Below are 22,002 nucleotides of genomic sequence, written 5' to 3' on the forward strand. Positions count from 1 at the left end.
CTAGCGGTGGTCGAATAGTCGACCTTTGGACATAGCTCCGAAATGGTGGATTTACACGTGGAAAACAGTTAGCCGTTTAAAAAAAATATTAAATAATAATCCGAACCAACCTTTAAATTAGTCGGCTTCAAACTTGATCCCTACGCTACCGCGAGTTGCTACCTTACACAAACAAACCAAGAGTGACTCACACACTTGAACTCAGCAAAAGTGACAATGCAACTTGAAACCGAAGCTGCAGCTTAGGGTGAAGGGAGTGGGGCGGCAAACCCATCGGCAAAGGAGAATGCTGAGCGGGAACACCGCCGCCATCCTATTTTTACCGCGCGGCAAACTTCACAATCGGTATGTGGTCACCGATCGACAAAGGGGAGAGACAAGACCTTGGGGGTGTGTGTAATTAATTTGATGCTTTATCATAAAAAAAAATAAAAAATTATACTTTTCATTATATAAATCAACATTTAATGTAGTTTTTTTTAATTAATTTGATGCTTTATTGTTTTTATTTAATACATAATTTTTAAAAACAAAAAAACAAAAAAAAAAGTTTGCCACTTTCAACTATCTAAACCATTGCCAACACTTTTCAGCAAAGTTTAAACTTTTTCTCCTCTCGTGTCTGATTCTGATTAGTCCATTTTAAAGTTTGCCACTTTCACCTGTTTAACCACTCCTTCACCCTTGTTAACAATGGCTTCACTCACAAAGACGATGATCCAGCTTCAGTACGCTACGAAGAAGCTCTCACTTCTTCCGTCTTCAACTGCCGACCTTCTCCATCTTCTCAAGGTTAGGGTTTCATATTTTTCTAATTAGTTAGTAACTCATTGCAATGATCTGAACTGATGATGCTAACTGTTGAATTTTGCTCGATAATTAGGGTTCTGAACACATGTATGATTAAGCTTCATGCAATTTTGCCAAATGTCATGATATCAACTTTCACTTTTTTCGATAACTAGGGTTCTGAAACACATGTATGATTAAGTTTCGTGAATTATGTATGGATAGACTGTTGTGCCATTAAGAAGACACATGCTTGTAAGATGGAGGTAGCGGAGATGAGGATGTTAAGGTTTATGTGGGAGCATACAACCTAGACCGGATAAAAAATTGAGGTTTTTAGGGAAAAACTAGGTGTGACTAGTTTGTCAGATAAGATAAACAAGGGCAGATTGAGATGGTTTGGGCATGTGAAGAAGAGGCAAACGACAACACTAGTTAGAGCAATGGAACTCTTAACTGTGGAGGGGAGGAGTAGGGGCAGACTCAAAATGACTTGGGATGAGCGGATTAAGCAACTTGCACCTCTATGAGGACATGGTCCAAGATAAGGGTCTATGGAGACGTAGGAATAAGGTTAAGGACTTTTGGGAGAGGGTTCATTTTTGTCTTAGCTTTGTTGTAATGACATAGATTTCCTAAACTTTAGGTGGACATTGCATGTGATTGTCTTTTTTACATCTATGTCTATATGTGGTCTTATGACTTTATATATCTGTTCCTATACTACCATGTTACTTATCCACCGCCTTTTTGTTATTTGGTAGCTCTTTTTTTCTGTATTTCTAGGCTTGGTTGCTTGTCTGCTGTTTGTTACTAGCGCCTAGGTCTTTCTGGAAGCAACCTCTCTATCCCCATGGATAGAAGTATGGTTTGCCTACATCCCATCCTCCCTAGACCCTACCAATAACTTTGCCATTTGTGGAATATACTGGGTACAGTTGTTGTTGCTGCTGTTGTAATTTTGTTCGATATCAACTTTTACTCATGTTTCTATTTCCATTCGTGTGCTATCTTTTGTTTTAATATGGTCATTGAAGTTTTCTCAGTCTTTAGCATGGTCGTAGGTGCCCGGGGGTGAAACACCCCCCCCCCTCCCCCCACAATTTTTGGTTAGAAGTGTATAATTTCCGATTTTTTGTCCGAAATTTTTAAAATTATATAGGATTGCCTCTCCAATTATTTTGCCGAAATATTTATACAATATATAAATCAATGTAAAGTTTGTTACCACTTTAAATCTTAAAGGTCGTCGGGCTGAGTTGTAATTCTTCGTCTAGGTTTCATTTATCTCGTACCATTATATATATATATTGGTCTTTTGTTTGTTAAACAATATTTAGTTTTTTTATATGTAAGAACGGATCTTTTGAATGGATGAAATTTTTTTAGTTTTATTTGGAACTATTATTATTTGACCCGACCCGCTACCCGAAACATAACGATAGGAAATTTTTTTTTGGGTCCCATGGCTTTACGCCCCCTCGAAACTTTTGGTCAAGCTTCGCCACTGGTCTTTAGCATTAATGATCAAGTCCCAATCGACAATCAAACTGAATAGATAAATAGAAGAAAAGAATTTATATTGAATAATTCTCAATCTTATTAATAAGAAAATAACTCAAAACTGATTACTCTTCTCTTAACCTTTATCACAACTTTGATCAGGTTATATAAGAGTTAGGACATTACTTGGTTACCATTAGAGTAGGACTCAACTTCCTAATTAGATAATAATATAAACCCCATATTTATCTAACCTATCTATTATAAATTAAATATAACTCATCTAATTTATCTATTATTTACTTAACCAAATAAGCGTACTAATCCATAACTCGAACTACTCGGCCCAACCCGCCTCATACGCTACGGGAAGTACGTCCAAAAAATGAAGTGATTACTCAACAAAATTTCCATTTATGCTCATATTTGGTTTTTGTAATAGCAATTGGAGGAAATTTTATCAAAGGTACAACAGTCGCCTTCGAAATCGATAAACAATGCACTGAAACCAATAATTGAGGGAATCTTTGCTAAAGAACTTGTGAGACATGCTGACATGAATGTAAACATCTCAGTTGCATGCTGCATATGTGAGATCATGAGAATCATGTCACCAAAAACCCCCTACAATGATGAACAAACAAAGGTATGAAACATATGAATGATGTTTAATTTAATAACCTTTTAAAAGTAACTGTTTTGTTGTCTTGTTTGTGGGTCACAGGATTTGTTTGAAATGGTTGTAATTACCTTTGAGAAATTATCTTTTTCAAATGGTGGATGCTATGCTAAGATGAGAAAAGTTCTAAAAACATTTAGCACTCTCAGATTGTGGGTGCTGATGTTGGACCTCAAGCTGGATGGACACGGACTAATAGTACGGTTGTTTAAACAATTTCTAACAGTTGCCAAGTAAACACTCTATTTCTTTGCACTTATGATTTAGTAGAATGTAACCAATTTTCAGGTTGTTATTATTATTATTTTGCAAAATTAGCAAAAATTTCACCTGATCACTGGTTTAGCAGGTCATTTTTGTGGACTTTTCTTTTTATTTCAAATTTATTAAATGACAAATACTTAGCATTATTAATCTATTTCTTAACATAACAATTAGAAACTAAAAAATATCCTGAAGCAATAACAACCAAACCCAGTAAATCCCACAAATAGCAGAGCTACTGGTAGGGTGGCATGATATGGGGAGAGTAAGACGTAGGCAAACATTACCTCTATCCCTAGAGATAGAGAGACCCTCAGCTCAAATCCAAAAAAAAAGATATATAAATAATAATATTCCAAAGAAAAAAAGACAAAAATGACATGCTAAACTGGTAATCTTGGTTGGATTTATGACAACACGAACCTAACACGAAATTCGCGAGTTTGGATTTAGTCTAAACAGGTTGATGTCAGTTTCAGGTTGAACTTGTTTAGCTAAACGTGTCGGGTTCATGTCAACCTTGACGGATTGACCCGTTTAACCCATTTATATCATAGGGGATGGATCATCATCATCATCATTTATATCTAGGGCTGCAAACGAACCAAACGTTCGGCGAACAGTTCATGAACCGTTTGGTGGGAAGTTTGTTTGTGTTCGTTCGTTTATTAAACAAACGAACACGAACAAGAAATTTCGTTCGTTTAGTTAAATGAACGAACATGAACAGAGGTCGTGTTCGTTCGTTTATGTTCGTGAACGTTCGGTAACGTGTCCGTTTGTGTTCGATAGTTCATTTGTGTTTTTAGTTTTTATATTTATTTAAATACTTCAAAATTCCGACAAATTAAATATCTAACAAGTGTCAGTGTATCATATATGTTGTTCATGAACGATTGTTTGTGTTCGTTTGTTTCCATTTGTGTTCATGAACATTAGTTTGTGCCCATTTGTGTTCGTCAACTTTTGTTGCCTAAAATTAACAAACAAACACAAACACAAACGAACACGAAAAAGTTCATTTCCTTAACAAACGAACACGAACATAAAATCTCGTTTGATAAGTGTTCGTGAACAGTTCGCGAACACATATATTCCTTAGCAAACGAACACGAACAAGGTCTTGTTCGTGTTCGTTCGGTTCATTTGCAGCCCTATTTATATCATAGGGGATGGATCATGAGAAAACGAAAAACCTCCCAAAAAAAACCTCTCTAAGTTTCTAGAGTTGTACCTCTCTAAGGACATGGTCCAGGATAGGAATTCGTGGAGACGTATGATTAAGGTTAAGGACTTTTAGGTAGTACTGGTGTATCTTTACTTTGTCTTGGGGGCTTCGTTTTTCCCTAAACTTTTGGAGAATTTACATAGGATGGTCTTCCTGTTTTCTATGCACATATGTTATTTTTTTTTGATGTATCTGGCTATTTTTATCATGTTAGCACTTACAGCTCTTATTCTATTATTGATAGCTCTTTATGTATACATTCTTTAGTTTTGTTTATTTGCATGCTATTTGTTTTGGAGTCGGGGGTCTCTCTGAAAGCAACCTCTCTATCCATAGGGATAGGGATAAGGTATGCCTGTCTACATCTCACCCTCCCCAGACCTTGCCAATAGCTTTACTATGTGTGGGATTTACTAGGTATGGTTGTTGGTGTTTTAAGGTGGGCGCCCCCTTAAAAAATATATGGTATTTTGTAGGAAAAAATGTCTATCCCCCCTCTCCCCCCCCAAGAAAATATATGTTTTAAGGTGCGATTTACATGTTCTTGTTTGTTGGCAAGGCATTGACGGGTTCTCATGATTACCAAAAGAATTAGTAATCCGGTAAAATGTTACTCAACTAAGTTTCTTGTTTCGTGGAAGAGTTTAATGCTTAACTCGGTTTCTTCTTCTTTTGGATTTTAAGCTCCAATTCCTCTGCTATCGTATTCGAGATGGAGAAAATTATGACCATGATCATTGATGAAAATAAGGAGCTCGCGCCTGAGCTTCTAAGGCTCATAGTTACAACCATGGAACGTGATAATCAGGTGATCATTGTGTTCTTGTTCTTGACTTTCAATTCTCACTAATTATAGATAGTTGGGGTGAGCTCGATACCGGTACCGAAAGTACCAATCTCGAAAAATCGCCAAAATTCCAGTATTTGAAGGTAAAAATCGGTAAAATACCGGTACCGTACTGAACTCTAAGGTACTGCTCCTGAAAACCGCCAAAAAGTGGGAACCGAATTGGTACCAAAAATGATTCAGTACAAGAAATTCGGTACCGGTACCAAAAATGATTCAGTACAAGAAATTCGGTACTGTACTGGTACCAAATGCTGATCCCTACACATAGTTATCAAAGGCGCTAGGCGCATAGGGCTTGCCTGGGGCTTAAGCGAAAGACACAAAACATAGTTGTTAATAGCGACCATAGCGGTCGCTATAGCGCGATTTATAGCGATGCGACGTACTGTCGCTATTTGGTTCATAGCGACGAATATCGAATTTAGCGACAGTTATTATTATTTTTTTTATTTTTTTATGTTATAGCTATAAAATAGCTAGATTTATAGGTTTTTGTTAAGTATACATGTAAAATAGCATATATACAAGGGTATTTTGATGTAATATACATATAAAAATTTTCAAAATTCTTTTTCTAGTGTAATCGCTATTTTATAAAATAGCCGTCGCTATTTGTCGCTATTCGCTACGTAGCCTAGCCATGCCTTGTCGCTATTTGTCGCTATTCGCTACGTAGCCTAGCCCCTCTGAGGCACATATATATTAAAAACACCATGAGGCGCGCCTCAGGCTCGTTTTTTGGCTGTTTCGCCTGGAGGCGCGCCTGGAGGCGCACGCCTCAAACGTTTTTTAAAACCATGGTAACTACATTTATGACCTATACTAAGTGTTCCTTTTGCAGATTACTTCGCACGTTTGTTGGAAACTAGGTGAAAAAGTTCTAATGAACTATGCTGCTCATCGCATGCCAAATCTCCCCGAAATGGGACAAGATATGAGCATAGCTCTTTATGATTATTCCAAAATTGTTGCACGCATTTGTGAGACTGCATTAGAAAATGAAGTTACGGTGCTTGTTACTCTTTCTCGTATCTTATAAAGCATTTGGTTCAATCTCTTAATCCCGGAAATACAAAATTATAACCCAATTTTTTATATATATATTTATTTATTTTTTGAACAATTTTATCCTACTCCTAAACTACACACCAAATATTATACTTGTCCAGGATTGAACAACCTGAGACCTCCCTATAAATGGTGCTCCTAGAGGCATTGCCTTTGCCACTAGGCCACTAATAACACAGAATAATGTTTGTTATTGTTACGTACAAAAAAATTACAAGATGTCCTATATATAGGAAAAGATATTACACTTAGATACCCTTAAGAATAGTAAATATAAAAATACTATCTAAAATATATTGTCTAACATCCCCCCGCAAGTTGAGGGCGGGGAACAACCTGCAACTTGGACCTTAATAGCAGGAACCTTTGTGATGGCAGAGGCTTTGTAAAAATATCTGCAATCTGATCATGTGTAGAGATAAACCGGACTGCCAATTTCCCTTGGGTAACTTGTTCACGAACAAAGTGATAATCGACTTCAACATGTTTAGTTCGGGCATGAAAAATAGGATTGGCAGAGAGATATGTTGCACCTAGATTATCACACCAAAGTGTAGGTGAGACTTTGGAGATAACACCAAGTTCATTTAAGAGAGCTTGTAGCCAAGTTATTTCTGCAACTGTGTCAGCCAGTGCTTTAATTCGGTTGAAGATCGTGAGACCGTTCTTTGTTTGCGAGCATTCCACGAGATAAGATTGGAACCTAGGTAGATGGCAAATCCCCCCGTGGACCGACGGTCATCAGGACAGCCAACCCAGTCAGCATCATAATAAGCTTGCAAGGTAGTTTGCTAGTTGACATCAGTAAATGCCTAGTAAATGCCTGAAGAGTAGAACCAGAGTTCTGGCGAATGAAAAGACCGTAGTTAGATGTACCTTGAAGATATCGTAAGATTCGTTTGACAGCTGACCAGTGATTATCTGTGGGAGAGTGCATGAACTGACACACTTTATTGACCGCAAAGGTTATGTCGGGTCGGGAAAGAGTGGCATATTGAAGAGCACCGACAGTTTGGCGATATTTGGTAGGATCAACAAGCAAAGGGCTGTCAGCAATAGCCAAGGATTGTGAGCTACTCATAGGAGATGGAACAGGTTTGCATTCAGCTAAACCTGCTTTGGTGATTAAATCATAAATATACTTTCGCTGAGAAGAATGAGATTCTTGCCAGTAGGTATAATTTCAATTCCCAAAAAATAATGCAAAGTGCCGAGGTCTTTAACTGCAAACGCAGTTCCCAACTTGCTAATGATGTCGGTAATGGCTGCTGGATTATTTCCTGTAACAATAATATCGTCCACATAAACAAGAACATACACCAAGGTTTCCGGTTGCTTGAGGATAAATAAAGATGGGTCAGTTTTAGAGCCAATAAAACTGAGATGATGTAACGTGGTAGAAAAGCGTTCAAACCATGCTCGCGGTGCCTGTTTGAGACCATATAGTGACTTGTGTAGTAAACATACATGATCAGGTCTGGATGTATCCTTGGTTTTAAAAAGCGCGCCGCAGGCGCGCCTAGGCGCAAGGCGCAACAAGGCTAAGGGCCTGGGGCTTTTTTGCTTCTCGCCTTGTGTAATTACAGGAAGCGACCAAAAAGCGCATTTTTTGATGTTTTTTGTGGGCTTTTTGGCATGAGGCGCGTGCCTCATGTACCTTAGGCATTTTACTGCATAAAAATGTTGTACCTTGGGTTTTTTGACTTGGTTAAAGGAAGCTAAAAACCTTTGGGATATGTATGGGATATATATAAAAAATTATATAAACATCTTGCGCCTCGGGTACGAAAAGCCCACCGCTTTTGCGCTTTGCGCTTCGCGCCTCAATTTTAGACCTCGTCGCTTTTGTGCGCCTCTCGCTTTTTAAAACCAAGGATGTATCAACAAAACCCTGTGGTTGGTGAAGATTGACAGTTTCTTTTAAATCACCATGGAGAAAGGCATTTTGAACGTCTAACTGTCGAAGTGGCCATTGATTTGTAACTGCAAGATACAAAAGTACCCGAATAGTAGTAGCCTTGACAACCGGGCTAAATGTTTCTTGATAATCGATACCGATTTTTGATTGAATCCCTTTGCAACAAGACGTGCTTTGTACCTAGTAACCTGCCCATTTGCATCCTTTTTAATCCTGTAAACCCACTTTGAATCAATAATATTAGTATTGGGAACTGAGGCACAAGAGACCATGCTCCATTTTTAACAAGAGCATCAAACTCTTCAGCCATGGCTTGATGCCACTTCGGAGATCTGTTGGCAACAATAAAAGAAGACGGTTCCAAAGGTTCAGAAGGATGAGTAGAAGTGTGGTAGGCTGAAGGATCATAGCGGGTTGTAGGTTTTGGATTTTGGCGAAGGTTGGATGGACGAGGGCGGGGTGGAGGAGATGGAGGTTAGGAGGTGGGTGAAGACACGGGTTCAATTGGGGTAACCGTGGGGGCAGTAGCGACTGTGGGTGTGGTTGTGGCTATGTGGGTTGGGGTGGCCGTGGGGGTTGTATCAGCCGTCAAGGTTGTTTCAGCCGTGGGGATTGAGCCAGGTATGTCAGGGAAGGTGTAGTAGTAGGGAGGGGTAGGTTTAGTGGTAGGTCGAGGGATTTTAGGTTGAAAAGGAAAATGGGTTTCATTGAAACGAACGTGACGCGCAATGTACACGCGTTCGGTGTCTAGATCCAAACACCGATATCCATGATGTAATGGGCTATAGCTGAGAAAGACACATGGAGTGGAACGAAAATGCATTTTGTGTCGATTGTATGGTCGTAGATAGGGAAAACATTGACATCCGAATACCCTTAGAAAGGAGTAATCAGGTGGTCGTTTGAAAACATGTTCAAAGGGTGATTTGTTGGAGTTACTTCGAGAGGGCAAACGATTGATTAAGAAAATCGACGTTCCGAAGGCAAAGCTCCAAAAACGTGGAGTGTTAGAATGAGCCAAAAGGACAAGGCCTGTTTCAACAACGTGACGGTTTCGACGCTCGACGATGCCATTTTGTTCACTTGTGTGTGGGCACGAACGTCGATGGATAATACCAAGTGAAGAGAAGAATGGTGCAAGGTTGCGTTGGCAGCAGGGTTAAGGCAACAGAAATTGGGATAAACTGTAGGGTTGCGGCTGGAATATGGCTGCAGAAGGGTTAACAACAACGAGGTTACAGCAGCTACAGGGATGTGGGGGATAAAGTACTGTAGGATGTTGATCGACTGCAGGGGTGTTATGAAAAAAAAAAAAAATTGCCTGACGGCAGGTAGGGTTTAGGGTTAGGTTAATTACCTAGCTGTGATACCATAATAACACAGAATAATGTTTGTTATTGTTACGTAAAAACAATTACAAGATGTCCTATATATAGGAAAAGATATTACACTTAGATACCCTTAAGAATAGTAAATATAAAAATACTATCTAAAATATATTGTCTAACAACCACTAGGGGTGTAAATGAGCCTGTCCAAGCCCGAGCTTTCCACTACGCGAGCTCGGCTCGTCATGTTTTTATGAAGCTCGAGTTGAGCTCGGTTCGAGTCTACTTATTTAAGCTCGAGCTCGACTCGACTCGAGCTATTTGAGAACAATCTCAAATGAGCTAAAAGCTTGCCTCGAGCTCGCTTTGATATCGCTTAAACGAGCCAAAGCTCGGTTCGAGATCGGCTCGTCAATGTTATTAGTTTAAATCATATGGGCCTATGTTGAAACCGACTTGGGCTTTTAGGATTTGGTTATAATCATCATTATCATTATAACATATATAAAAAAAACTAAAATTTTGTTTGGGCTCGTTTAGGCCTAAACGAGCTTTGTATTTCAGGCTCGATAGCTAAACGAGCTGTATTTTAGGCTCGAGCTAGGGTTCGGTGATGCAGGAGCATGCATATCTTTTATTTGTTTAAAATTCAAATTTCCAATTTTATCTTCTTAATTGTTTAGTATAAATAGGGCATCTAGGGTTTATTGGTTTTCAGTTTTTGATTGATTTTTAATGATAAGAACTTTGTTCTTGAACCCTTTGGTTCGTTTTATCGTCTTTGATTAATCAATCGTTCTTGAGCCATTTGAGTGCACGCGAAACTGCATCATTCGGGCTCGGGCTCATTAAGGTTCGGCTTGTTCGAGCTTTTAACCGAACCGATTCCAAGTAGCTCTCGAGCCTATGGGCCACCAATATCAAAAATTCAAAACCAAATGAAAAGGGTTTCTGTAGATGCAACATTTAAATCTGCAGTCATGATAAATCAAACTTTTTCAAAGAGATACAACCACTGAAGTTTGTTTCAAGGTCACATATGCTGATGTGGTGTTGTTGACATGTGCCAATGATTATATTTTAGTCATATAGTAAATCTCAAAATTTTGAAACAAATTAAGTTACTCAATTTTGTTTAGTTACATTTCAGTCATATAATATAAATCTTATAAATTTCAAAGAGATTTATTTAACCACTCAAATTTGTTTAGGTAAGTTACATATGCTGACGTGGGGTTGTTAACGTATGCCATAATTTCATATCTTTTCCAGGAGGCTAAAGAAACCATTCCATATACAACTCACAAGATAAAACTTAAGTGTCCAGAGACACTAAAGAGTTGTCAAGATGCAATTCGGCATACAGTTAATGAGAAACAGGTAATGCCTTCTTCTTTGTGAACGTAATGTTATTTAAAATGGGGTGGTTGGTTGGGTTGGTTCACGGGTCAAAACAATTATTTTCTAGTACATGCCATATCGGGTCGGGCTGACGTGTGAATTATACCCCTCATTGCGACGGTTTGGCAGAACAATATACATGCATTCACATTCACACTCAAATACAACAAATATACATACATTCACACACATATACAAAAAATAGAACTCGATGATATCGTAACAATTGCATGCTATTACAAACTTGGCAAACGAAGAACTTGAGGATATCGTAATGGTTACAGATCATTAAGAACTTAATGAAACATACATGTTAAGTCTTTCTTGGCGGATGAAGAAAATGAACTTGGACGAAGAAGATGAGGTAATCGGTTCTTTCTTGGTCGACAAAGAAGATGAGATTGAATTATACTTTGAAAGGCCGATGATATCTTGATTAATTGGAAAGGTGAACTTGGACGAACTAGTTTTTTTTTTTTTTTTTTTAATTATAATCAGAAAGGTTCGGTCTTACCCGGAATCGTCTAGCCATGAAATCTCAGAACCTTGGACCGACCCATGTGGCTTATAAGGTTCTTGAATATGGCTCGAGTTCGTGGGTCCGGAGGGTAGGAACCAGAAGTCACTCACCCCCACTTGTGATATTGCGCTTAAACCCATTTAAGCACATACTTGATTAACATTGCTGCAGTGTGCGGCCCTTTTTAATCATATGCCAAAAACAATGTTGTTTATATGTGGTTTCTTGAGCATACAGATTCAACATAAAATCAGGGGCGGACCTAGGTGAACCCAGGGTGGGCGGGCGCACCCCTTGAAAAAAAAATTTAGTGTATATTTTAGGCAAAAAACCTGACCGCACCCCCTGAAAATAATTTCTGGGTCCACCACTGCATAAAATACTATATTATTATCATTAGAATCTAATTTTGGAAACAATTCTATACTGATTCAGGCCCAATCTGTTGAGCATGGCGGAAATTTGGTGGGGAGCAGGATAGAAGTTTGGTGGCCTGCAGATAGAATGTAAGCATCATAGCCCTTGAATGAGATTTATGAATTTTTATGACTCGTTTAACGTGTATATCTTCTGACGTAGGTATTATCCTGGAGTTGTTACGTTTTTTGACTTCAAAAAGAAGAGGCATAAGGTGTAATGTTGACAAAAACGTTATCATTTTCTATAATACAATGTGTTGATTATCATTGTCTATATACTTTTTATGTTGACTACCATTATCTTCTTAGGTATTGTATGATGATGGTGATGTAGAACTTATAGACCTCAAGCGTCAACGATGGAAGTGGTTAGAATATGCGTCTGCACTGCCGGGTTCTGTATATATCTCCCTCTTTCTTTATACATGAATTCATAGTTATTAAAGGCACAAGGTGCACTCAGGGCGATTTGTTGGGCACGGGGCCGATTTGCGCCTAGGCGCGCCTGGGTGCTCGCTTTAATAACTATGCAGAAGATTATTGGCATACATGAACTAACCTGAAGATTAAAGGTGCGAGACGCACTCTAGCGCGCCTGGGCGCTCGCTTTAATAACTATGCATGAATTTTCTTTAACTCAACTCCATGTTATTAAACTAAATTCTATTTCGTATAGCTCGAACACACGCTACCGGACACTGTACGCGTCCACGGCTACAACGTGAAGCAGAGTGTTGCGCCGGTTCTTGAAGCCATTATCAATAAACACGGCGACATTGCAGCCAAATGTGTATTCAAAGCGGCTTCTGTTAGAGCATCCCTCCTAGAGCTTGTTTGTGACATTGTCAAGCAGTTGGAACCCAAAACCGATGGAGTTATTGACAAAATGGAAGATATTGAGAACCAAGTGTCAAGTGTAGAGAAGGCTAACATTAACGGGTCATGGCTTCAGGCTCATTTGAAAGCCATTAACAAAACTAACGATGGCAAAACGGATTTACTAACGGGTTAGAGTTAAAGAGTTTCTCCCTCACGTCTATACATGTGTTGACCTGTGACTTCAACTTATCGATGATGACCTACATCTCTATTATCACTATAACTTGATAACTTCAAATTCTTATTTACAACTTCAAATTCTTATTAAAATTGTAATAGTAATGCTTGGTTTCATGACCAAAACCACCGAGTATCATAACTTCATCATCAATCTCCGGATGGACATATGGATGATGACCTCCATACACATGTTGAATTTGTTCATATCTGTTGTAAAGGTCAGTAACATTGATAATGATTGCTCGATTTTGGTATACATGCCATGTATATGAATATGGAAGAGGCGGGTATGATCTTGAAATATTAGACTAATAATGAGCCCTAACAATCAGCTGAGACTTATGATAATTAGAATAATGTTAGCCAAGATTTATGCTTAGCTTTAGAATAGAGATTTCCATATTTACCTTTTTCATATTTACATGTAATCATCTCTATTTATACTCCTTATGTATTCTGCTAATTCACATCAATAAAACACAGAAATCTTTATGTTTAATATGGTATCAAGAGCCTGTCTCTAACCCTAATTGCTGCCTCTTTTTTTTTCTAGCCACCGCCGGACAGCAGCTGTACAGCCGTGAGTAATATCTCCGGCCATCTACTCAACAAACTCTCTTTGAACAGCAGCGACACCCATTCCAGTCTTCATTATGGCCACCCTTGCCCTCTTTACCACCCAAGAAAAGACCATTCACAACTCTCACAAGTTCGCCTTTACACTCTCACCCTCAAATTATGGCTATTAGAAAGCAATGGTCGAACCATTCCTTGTCTCCAATTCCCTGATTGGTTACATTGGTGGTTCCATACCCTGCCCATCACCCAAAGTTTCCACTGATGCGGCTGCTGCTGATAACCCGAACTACACCCGGTGGATTGCAAACGACGCCCATGTCCGCATGCGTATCATCTCAACCGTGTCTGAAGCCTCCTTCCAACATGTCCAGGGCACTACTTCTTGAGACGTTTGGCTGTCTCTGGAACGCGCCTACGCGCCTCAAACCGCCTCACATGAGTATACCTTGAAGACCGACTCTTGAAAATAGCCATGAAAGGGGATGAGAAAGTTGTTGACTATTTAACTCGTGCTCAAGAATATGCAACAGCCTTGGCTAACATCAGGGAGCCCCAGAAAGACAAAGATGTGGTGATGCTTACTATTGCGGGTCTTCCGGGAGGAGTACAATAGCTTAAAAGGTAACCGCTGGCTCGTAATCCACCTGTTCAGTTTAACGAATTATATGGTTTATTGACCGACCATGATTACATGATTACTAAAAACCAAGAACCACAACCCTCCCTAATACCACAGGCTTACAACAGCACCACAAAACAACCTCCCATCATTAACAACATCCAATCTCAACTCCAAAATCTTTAACTGCTTGCTGCTCAACTTAGCTATCAACTACAGCCTGCTCCTAACACCAACCAGCCGTCCCCAGCCTTCAGCCCACAACCCTAAGCTTACTTTGCCCCACGGTCTTACAACAACCGTGGCAATCGACGTGGTACTTATCGTGGCAACTCATGTGCAAATTTAAATCGGGGTCGTGACAATTCTGGTAACAATAGACAATTTTCTTGGGCTGCTACACAAAACACTGTTTTTGGCCATTGTAACAGGTGCGGGATCGGTCACTTACCAACTCAATGCCCCAATCAGGCTGGTCCCTCTAGGCAGCCTTCTCAGGCCAACTTTGCTGCCTTTTCGGATACCAGCTCATAATATGATGTCATTTGGAAGCCCGACACTGGAGCCAATGATCATGCCTCCCCGGATTTAGCAAGTCTTGACAACTCTGAAGCTTATCAAGGTAATGATTCTCTCCACGTTGGCGACGGTACACCCCTTCCCATCTTTCATATTGGTTCTTAAAAAATTTACACCCCGCACAAAACCTTTAATATCTCTAATATTCTTCATGTTCCTGCCCTAAAACAAAATCTCTTTTCCGTTCAAAAATTTTGCTCAGATAATGATGTTTTCTTTGAGTTTCATGCTTCTTTTTTTGTTGTGAAGGACGAGTCTACACGCACTATCCTTCTAACGGGACCAAGTGAGCAAGGCCTTTATTCCATCCGCCTTCCTACATTCAAGTCTCTTCCTAAAGTCGCCTTCACAGCAACAAAAGAGTCCTCCACCATTTGGCACCATCGTCTTGGACACCCGCAGTTTTTAGCCCAAACACTATGCCTCCCCGACCAGCTGACCCAGTCCAGCCCACACCCTTCGATTCCTCTTCTGAACTGGGTCCAGCAGAACCGACCACATCAGCCCCGAATCCACCTATTAATGCTACCCAATCTGCCCAACCTGACTCTCCCACTCGACCTCGCCCAGCCCATCTTCGTCCTAACCCAAAACGTCTGAACCGCTATAACCCATCAGCCTATTACACCACCACTTCCCCTGATCAACTCATTGAACCCACTTCCTTTACCGTCGCTAACAAGTCTCAGGAGTGGCGTCATGCCATGAACGAAGAGTTTCATGCACTTAATAAAAACAGGACGTGGTCATTAGTTCCTTATGTTGATAATTCTAATGTGGTTGATTGTAAGTGGGTGTACAGGTTAAAGAGGGATGCACAAGGCAAAGTGACTCGCTACAAAGCTCGTCTTGTAGCCAAAGGGTTTCATCAACAGGCTGGGGTTGACTATCATGAGACTTTCAGTCCAGTAGTTAAGGCTACTACCATTCGAGTTGTTTTATCTCTGGCTATCACTCACAAATGGGCCCTACGCCAATTGGACGTTCAGAATGAATTCCTGCATGGTGACCTTCAAGAAACGGTTTACATGAGACAGCCACAGGGCTTTGTTGATCCCTCCAAGCCACATCATGCTTGTCCCCTTCATAAGTCTCTATACGGACTCAAACAAGCTCCTCGGGCCTGGTTCCATAGGGTATCCACTGCTCTTCAACAGCTTGGTTTTCATGGGTCCAAAACAGATCCGTCTTTGTTCATTCTCAACTCACGAGGTACAATTATTTATGTTTTGGTCTATGCTGATGATATCATCATCACTGGGAACAACAACCAGGCCGTTGATCACATCATTCAGAGTCTAAGCTCTTCGTTCGCTGTAAAAGATTTGGGCTCTCTTCATTATTTTTTGGGCATTGAAGTCATTCGCCATGGTCTTGATCTTATCCTATCTCAAAAGAAATACATCTGGGATACTTTACAGCGTTCAGGGTTATCTGACCGCAAACCGGTCAATTCACCTATGAGTACATCTCAGGTTCTTATACCTGATGACAGTCCCTTGATGCCTGACCCGACCAAGTATCGTCAGGTTGTTGGAGCCTTGCAGTATGCTACTTTGACCCGTCCTGATATTGGCTTCTCTGTCAACAAAGTCTGCCAGTTTATGCATGCACCCACTGAGAACCATTGGACAACAGTCAAACGAATCCTGAGATACCTAAAGGGTACCACTGACTTGGGTTTACGTATTCGTCACGACTCGGGCTCTATTCTTCATGCCTTTACTGATGCTCACTGGACCAACTCGGTACAGGCATATTCTGACTCTGATTGAGCCGGGTGTCCCGTTGACCGTCGGTCCACGGGGGGATTTGCTATCTATCTTGGATCGAATCTTGTTTCCTGGATTGCCCGAAAACAACGCACTGTGTCTCGCTCATCTACTGAATCAGAATACAAAGCCCTTGCTACAAAGCCCTTGCTGATACAGTTGCAGAATTGATTTGGTTAAAGGCCCTTCTTCGTGAACTTGGTATTGCTAAAAATTACTCCCTCACTCTTTGGTGTGATAACTTAGGAGCCACCTACCTTTCGGCTAATCCAGTTTTTCATGCTCGCACAAAACATGTTGAAGTGGACTATCACTTTGTTCGTGAACAGGTGGCTCAGGGTAATCTGCATGTCAAATTCATAGCTACTAATGATCAGATCGCTGACGTCTTCACCAACCCGTTATCTTCTCAGCGGTTCCAGTTCTTACGGTCCAAGTTGCAGGTCGTTCCCCGCCCTCAACTTGCGGGGGGATATTAGACTAATAATCAGCTGAGACTTATGATAATTAGAATAATGTTAGCCAAGATTTATGCTTAGCTTTAGAATAGAGATTTCCATATTTACCTTTTCCATATTTACCTGTAATCATCTCTATTTATACTCCTTATGTATTCTACTAATTCACATCAATAAAACACAGAAATCTATATGTTTAATATGAAATCATGGTGAGCGAAATTGGTATGGCATGGATTCATAGTAATGTGTGTGTAGTGGGTATGGATTAATATCCATTGAAGTAGAAAAAAAGTTGAAATCTTTTAGTAGAAGAAGACAAGTTGCGGGTTGTCAATGGCCAAAGAAATCAAAGAAGTTGTGAATAGCATTGAAACAAGGTGTGAAAGAAGAAGGTGAAAATATGGTGGTGATCGAAGGGTATTAAATTGGACATAATAGCACAATAAGAGTTGTTTTAAGAATGATAATCTATGAATAAAATCTTGAGAATCAAATTTTCTTAAAAAATTGGGATCATTTGACCGTTTGGGAATGAATGTTTCTGTTGGTGCATCCGTCTGTCGACTTCGTCTTCGTTCGAGTCTTTGTGTAGAACTGATTATTTAGTGCACAGAAATCGAGGATATGTGAATTAGTGTTGATTCTGCTCCAAATGTTAGATGCTGATTCCGCTCCAATATGTAATGTTGATTCCGCTCGAAATGCATTTGCATGTTCAAGCGGAATCACAAAGCCTATAAATAGGTTCTCTTGAGCGGAATCAAGTAGCAGTGGTTCAGTTGTGATTTCCGACGGCGAAGCTCCGTCGAAGTGTCTCCGTGACTGTATTTGCATTATAATCAATACAAGAGACAATTAATAGTAAATTCAAGCTAAACAAAGACAGAATCAATGAATTCCGCCTCTGATTCTCTGAGCACTCTTCTGATCGACTCGTTAGGCCGTTTCACGATCTACAAGTGGTATCAGAGCTCAGGAGGAAGAGTTCTTACCGATTTAGCTTGTTTTCACTGAAAATTCTGACTTCTACTCATTCTTTCACGTTTTTTAACCAAATTTTTCAAAATTGAACGGGATTTTACGGTCCGAATTGGCTGATTTTTTGATATGTTGTGCGAAAACCCTTGATCTATAACCCTACCAAGTTTCAGATCCAAATTCCTAGCCGTTTAGGAGAAATCGAAGGTTTTTGGTCTGATATCAAGTGACATCAGCCTGATTCCGCTCGAAAATACTGATTTCGCTTGAGATATATCGGATTCCGCTCGAAAAATCGCTGATTCCGCTTGAAATACACTTTTTCCGCTCGAAATTGTCCATCTTAGTTCAAGCGAAATCGGATTCCGCTCCAAACTACACATTATTCCGCTTGAAAATCAAAACGGGTGATTCCGCTCGAATTCTATTGATTGATTTCGCTTGACCTGTCATCGTTTTGAGACCCAAGACATTTAGTCGGTCCAATAAGCCTTTAAAATGTCTTAAAGCGCAATCAGAATTATGTAAAAATTAACAGTTTGTCGGTTCATAATTGAATGTTGCATGTGATTTCTTATTATCGGCCCAATCAGAATTCAAGTTGTCGATTTGCATGTGAAGTTAGAAAGTTGTCTGGACATTTCAATTAATATTGCATGTGATTCGTTAATCGATAAAATTGAGAGGTCAAATTGAAATCAGACATTGCATGTGAGTTCATTGGCCCAAGTTTCAACATAATTAATGGCCCAATCAGCGATCCAATCATAACAAATTGCAATCAATAACCGGTTATGTGAATAAGTTGTTAAATTCAAATGTTATCGGCCCAATGATATAGTAGTACTTTAAATCACGACCCAATCAATAATTTCACATAATAGTTTTTGTCGGCACATTATCTGATGTTTTGATTCAATCAGAAGTTGATTTTGGGGGTCCAATTAGATTAAGTCATATGTTCAGCCTATTCATGTGAGTTTAAATTTGCGGCCCAATCAGATTTGTGTGAAACCTCACTGTTTTCGGCAAAAGTTTTTTAATAATCAGTTTGCATGTGTTGAAAGGCCCAATCATATATTCTTCATACTTGACGTGAACACCTATTCAGCAAAACAGTCCAAAACTGTTTTCGGCCCAATCACATAGTGGATTTAATTCTTTAGCCCAATCACTATACATTAGTCCATCGGTCCAATTAGATTTGTGTTTAGTGTATATTGGACATCAATCAATTGTGTTTGGGTGTAACACCCTAGTTATTTTATATGTAAAAACCACAATTAGATGTGTAGTTAAGACCACACATATTATATAAATGCGGGTTTATTTAAAACTTTTACAAATTATAATTTATTCTACATAACGTGATCGAAGTTCGTTGTTTAAGATTTACAACGTGGCGAAGTGCGGAAGCATGTAACTGTATCATGTTCGGTTCTTCGTTGAGCTTGATCGTCTTCCGGCTTCCACAAAGTACCTACATTTCATAAAAACATGAAATGCTTTAGTCATACGGGATTTAAAACGTATCTAAACAAGTCCGGGAAACAAAACTGATCAAAAATACATTTTGTACAGGGTCCACCGTAAATTACGGTGGACACCGTAATTTACGGTAGTCCTTGTTTTGATTTGTTTCCATCGTAAATCAGGAGTGTTTCGCCGTAAACCATTTCAGGTCCACCGTAAATTACGGTGGCACCGTAATTTACGGTGGCACCTGCATCCCACCTTTCCATTTTGCCGTAATTTGACACGAAATCTTTCGTATCTTTCAAACCGCTTATCCGTTTGACCTACCGTTTCTTCCTACATGTTTGTAATTTAATTCTCCATTAAATGGAGTTAAGATCTGACATCCGGATTAAATAAAATTGAGACTTTTAAGCCTTCGGCTTATTATCTTTTCAACAATTTTCGACCCGACTATGTGATTATCAAACAAACATGTTTGTTTGACCACCATTCATCATGAACCCTTAAATTCTAATATTGTCAATCATATTAAGTACTGAACACGGGTTTCTACACAATTATTTACCCATTTTCGTTTAAAATCTTATTTTGACCCATTAAGGGTATTTACGACCATTTTAGCACGGACGGTGCTCATTTCTCATGTACCTCATAGTTCCACCAATTTGCTATTAGCTAGTCTTCCACCACAACTATGAATGTGGTGGATTTAACGAAATGGACTATTTATTCCGAGTTTAATCCTACGGATGTGTATTTTTGCGGCAACACACAATTTAAGCATTTAACTCTTGAAAGTTTATGTCTACAACTTTCATACGCGTCTAAAGGTTACAAGATCGTAAGATAAGTTCCTAAACAACCTTTATAAGTTGTTTTCTCAATTTACCCTTCAAGGGCATTTTAGTCGACATTAGCCCCTCATTTACTACGAGGGGCTTTCACTACCCATTTGACCAAGTTTGTATGTTAACTATAATCGTATGCATACGTACCTGGCTAGGGTCAACATATAGACCCAATTTATACCTTGCTTTTATCATCACACTTAGTGTGGGCAAAATTAACTGAATCGCTAATCGCTCCTGTTAACACAAGACTTGACAATCGCATTAGTCGATATTGTCAAATAGTGTTATCACCACCATTTGACCCGTTCAGCCTATATGCCCAACGTAGCCTATTAAATCAAAAACATGGTTTTTGACTTCTAATTCATACCTCCATCCCGTCCCGGATTTCATTACCGAATCCCCTTTTTGCCATAAACATGGTTTTTATCATCTTTATATGTTCCGACTCGTATCAATCACGTCGGAAATCCATATTTTCAATATTAGCATTATTGCATCTATAATGTATAGAATGAACAAGTAATCTACACAATTATGTAAGTTTCACTTACCTTGCATCCGAGCTACGCTTTTCTTCCATGCTTGACTTGTTTGACCCGCTTTCACTCCAAGCTTCCACCTAGCTTGCGACGCGTCAAACTATCATCATCGTTTTCAAGGTGGTTAGTTTAATCATACTCTAATACGATTATTCCACCTTATGCATTTCATATCAAAATTGCTATTTATCGTATTATAGGTCAGTTTGACCTTTTTAATAGTCAAATGCCCATTAGTATACTAATTTGCATTTTCGAGTTATCAACTAGTTTTAGCACTCTTTAACTACTCGGTAGGCGCTATCTTTAGACCTCCGTTTTAACCAAAGTTCTAATCGCGTTTAACACATTTAGAACTCTCTTTAATCACTTTTTGCATAATAGTCGAAACATCACAACTAGGTGTTTTAACTACAAAATTCTAGTTTCGAGCCTTCTTTGAGGCATTTCAACGAACACCTTAAGGGCAGAATTTTACATGTTTATTTATCATGTCTCTAGCTTATCTCTTACCCCAAATTTCACATAAATCAACCATCTTACAAAGTGGTTAACTTCTATAATTTCTGAATTCACTTCAAAATCGTTGATTTACACTAGATCAACAATCTATTTCCTAGTGTTCATCATATTAACATAAAACCCACTTAGCTTATCAATGGATCATCATGAATCTCATAGTTTTTCCAACAATCTAACATGTTATTGACTAGGGTTTACTCCTAGACATCATATTACTTCAAGATTCACTCATGCATGACATAATCAAGCTCAATTTCAGTTTCTTACAAATAACCTAGAATTTTGAGATAGATCAAAACGTCACAATTTTACATACCTTGTGATCCTTTCAACTTGGTGTTCATGAATACTAGCTTGGATTTCGATTTGGGACTGATTTCCCTTTCCAATTTCTTGATTGTGCTTGTTAGGGTTTTGAGCTCAAGATGTTCTTGGCTCCTGTGGATATATCGACCAGAACACACACTTTAAGTGTGTGTTTTGGTGTTTAACTCTTGTTTTAATAAAACAACTTTCCCACTTGGCAACATTGGTCCCTCATGTTTCCTTTTGATCAAATGGAACTATAACTCACCATTAGTCACTTAATCACAT

The 22,002-nt window shown here is 39.1% G+C and overlaps 1 protein-coding gene across 6 annotated transcripts; it reads left to right on the forward strand.

Moving 5' to 3' along the window:
• Positions 1 to 636: 636 nt before the first annotated feature.
• LOC110918526 (sister chromatid cohesion protein PDS5) lies at positions 637 to 13,332 on the forward strand. 6 transcript variants are annotated; one of them, XR_002581403.2, is made up of 10 exons: positions 637 to 792; positions 2,735 to 2,938; positions 3,017 to 3,204; positions 5,148 to 5,271; positions 6,155 to 6,322; positions 10,900 to 11,007; positions 11,984 to 12,054; positions 12,128 to 12,179; positions 12,277 to 12,539; positions 12,644 to 12,780. XR_002581403.2 is itself a non-coding variant. In XM_022162850.2 (10 exons), the coding sequence occupies exons 1-10, from the start codon at positions 694 to 696 to the stop codon at positions 12,715 to 12,717; spliced, it is 1,173 nt and encodes a 390-aa protein (XP_022018542.1). In that variant the 5' UTR covers positions 638 to 693; the 3' UTR covers positions 12,718 to 12,858. The 6 variants fall into 6 exon arrangements, 5 of the variants coding, with proteins under 5 accessions (XP_022018542.1, XP_022018523.1, XP_022018534.1 ...); XM_022162850.2 differs by having other exon boundaries at positions 638 to 792; positions 12,277 to 12,361; positions 12,644 to 12,858; XM_022162831.2 differs by having other exon boundaries at positions 642 to 792; positions 12,277 to 12,366; positions 12,644 to 13,332.
• The last annotated feature ends 8,670 nt before the right edge of the window (positions 13,333 to 22,002 follow it).

This window comes from Helianthus annuus, chromosome 2 (genome assembly GCF_002127325.2).
Source record: "Helianthus annuus cultivar XRQ/B chromosome 2, HanXRQr2.0-SUNRISE, whole genome shotgun sequence".
Classification (NCBI taxonomy): domain Eukaryota; kingdom Viridiplantae; phylum Streptophyta; class Magnoliopsida; order Asterales; family Asteraceae; genus Helianthus; species Helianthus annuus.